At 46.2% G+C, this 2,269-nt stretch overlaps 1 protein-coding gene across 1 annotated transcript; it reads left to right on the top strand.

Annotated features, from left to right (window-relative positions):
* Nucleotides 1-701: 701 nt before the first annotated feature.
* Nucleotides 702-1,672, top strand: SPIN3 (spindlin family member 3). The gene is given in 3 exon segments (XM_061408735.1): nt 702-1,003; nt 1,005-1,462; nt 1,465-1,672. Coding segments are annotated over 3 exon segments (771 nt in total). The 5' UTR covers nt 702-755; the 3' UTR covers nt 1,530-1,672.
* The last annotated feature ends 597 nt before the right edge of the window (nt 1,673-2,269 follow it).

Here is a 2,269-nt window from a genome sequence, read left to right as displayed (position 1 = left end):
AGGGGCGGGGCAAGGAACCAAAGAACTACTCCCACGCCCAAGGCAGTGGTGGATGGAGAGTTGCGGGTAGGGGAGGGCGAGGTGCTGGACGGGAAGGAGAGGCCTCTCTCCTGGCAGGAAGCTGAGCTCTACGGAAAAGAGGGAGGAGACTGGCGGCTGCAGTGACTGGTGGGAATCCGATGTGGCAGAGGGGCCGCCGCTGCCACCGAGAGGGAGCGGAAGGCGCCCCCCAAGTAGAGTTACGGAGACATTGCCGCCGTCCTGTCCGCCTATCCAGCAGCCCACTTGATACGCTCCTCGCCTAAAGATCCTCCCTCCCAGCTCTTGCAAGCACCTAACTCGCCGTCTGCTGGTCCTCCTTTGACACAGCCTCCCAGCGGAGGCAGCAGCGAGGTGTCCGATTTGGGCACTCGAGGCCCGCTATCCCCTACTTGGGGGAGTCTCTGCCCTCTGGCCTGGACAGTGTTGGACGCAGGGCGGGAGGAATAAAAAGGGGTGCCCTCTATTTCTCTGACTACAACCAGAACTCCATAGCACTAGCGTAGCTGGAACTAGCTAGGGAGGAAGGTTACTGCTTGCACGCACGGTGCAGGGGATTTCCAGCTTTTCTGCCTAGCTTTAGAGGAAAACGGGCGTCTGGGCGTGTGTGCATGGAGTGCACTCTTTAGGAGATAAAGTTCACCATGTCATGCATTGAATTTATTTTTTCTTGATTTCCTTTATTGGGCTGCTTTGTTACTCTGCTCCGCGAAGGCATGAAGACCCCGCTCGCAAAAACGGCTTCTGGGCAGCGGTCCAGGACAGGCTCAGGGCATGCCAGTGTGTCTGTTATCATGATGAAGAGAAAAGCTGCACACAAGAAGCATAGGAGCAGACCCATCTCCCACCCTCCAAGGAATATCGTGGGCTGCAGAATTCGGCATGGATGGAAAGACGGAGATGAACCTTAAAGAGAGTGGAAGCGAACCATTCTGGATCAGATACCTGTAAATCCCTCTCTGTATCATAAAATATGATGGATTTGACTGTGTTTATGGATTGGAACTTCACAGAGATGAAAGACTGTCATCACTTGAAGTCCTTCCTAATAGAGTTGCATCATCTAGAATCAGTGATACACACTTAATGGAAATTATGATTGGCAAAGCAGTGGAACATATTTTTGAGACAGAGGAAGGTTCCAAAAATGAATGGAGGGGGATGGTCTTAGCTCAGGCACCTGTCATGAATACGTGGTTTTACATTACCTATGAGAAAGATCCTGTATTATATATGTACCAGCTCTTAGATGATTATAAAGATGGTGACCTACACATCCTTCCAGATTCCAATGATTCTCCTCTCACAGAGAGGGAGCCAGGAGAAGTCATAGACAGCCTATTAGGCAAACAAGTGGAATATGCCAAGGAGGATGGCTCCAAGAGAATTGGCATGGTCATTCATCAGGTGGAAGCAAAACCCTCTTGTACTTCATCAAATTTGATGATGATTTCCATATCTATGTCTATGATTTGGTAAAAACATCTTAGAGGTCATTTTGAAATTTGCCAAATATGTGAGACAGATTGTAGAATCTGAACACACAAAAAGTCTTGATTGCTTTACAATTTGTAAGAACCATCTTCTCCTCTTTTTCACATATTTTCCTGGCAAAAAATTAAAACTTCCACCCTCCCAGACATGTTTTGAAGAATCCTTCTGCCCTTACCTCTAACTTTTTATGTGTTCCTCCCCACATTAGAATGACTGACTTATCTAATTAGAAGGGTAAAGTCTGACATTCATTGGCCCATATTTTTACCTTGGGTGGTGTTAATAGACTAAAGGTAACTGAAGACTTCTTGCCTCATTCTTTTGGGCATTTAGACAATCTTCATTGAAGTGTGAAGCTTCCTGAGATATTCAATATGGCTGGCTAAGTATGTTGGCAACTTCAACCCACCCCTTAGGTGACTTCAAATGTCTAATTTGGGAAAGGAATGAGAGGCTCATGTTGGTCTTCCATCCAAGTTGCATTTTAAATTCCAACTGTACTGAAAGTCTTATTCTTGTACTTATTGTTCAACTTGGTTCAAAATCAAGAGGGCAGTTATTTTGTATTTTAGTGCATAGGCTGAGAAATCTTACAAAATTGTTAAGGGGTAAGCATTTAGGAACCAAATGCACCTGGAGAAATCATGGCATTAGGATTTTTGTTGTCTACAATAGCTCTGGCTTGTACCGACAGACATGGAGTGGGTTTTTACAGACATAGGCTGTGCAGACAGAA

Source organism: Bos javanicus, chromosome X, assembly GCF_032452875.1.
Source record: "Bos javanicus breed banteng chromosome X, ARS-OSU_banteng_1.0, whole genome shotgun sequence".
Taxonomy (NCBI): Eukaryota; Metazoa; Chordata; class Mammalia; order Artiodactyla; family Bovidae; genus Bos; species Bos javanicus.
This window is presented reverse-complemented; position numbering and strand designations above follow the sequence as displayed.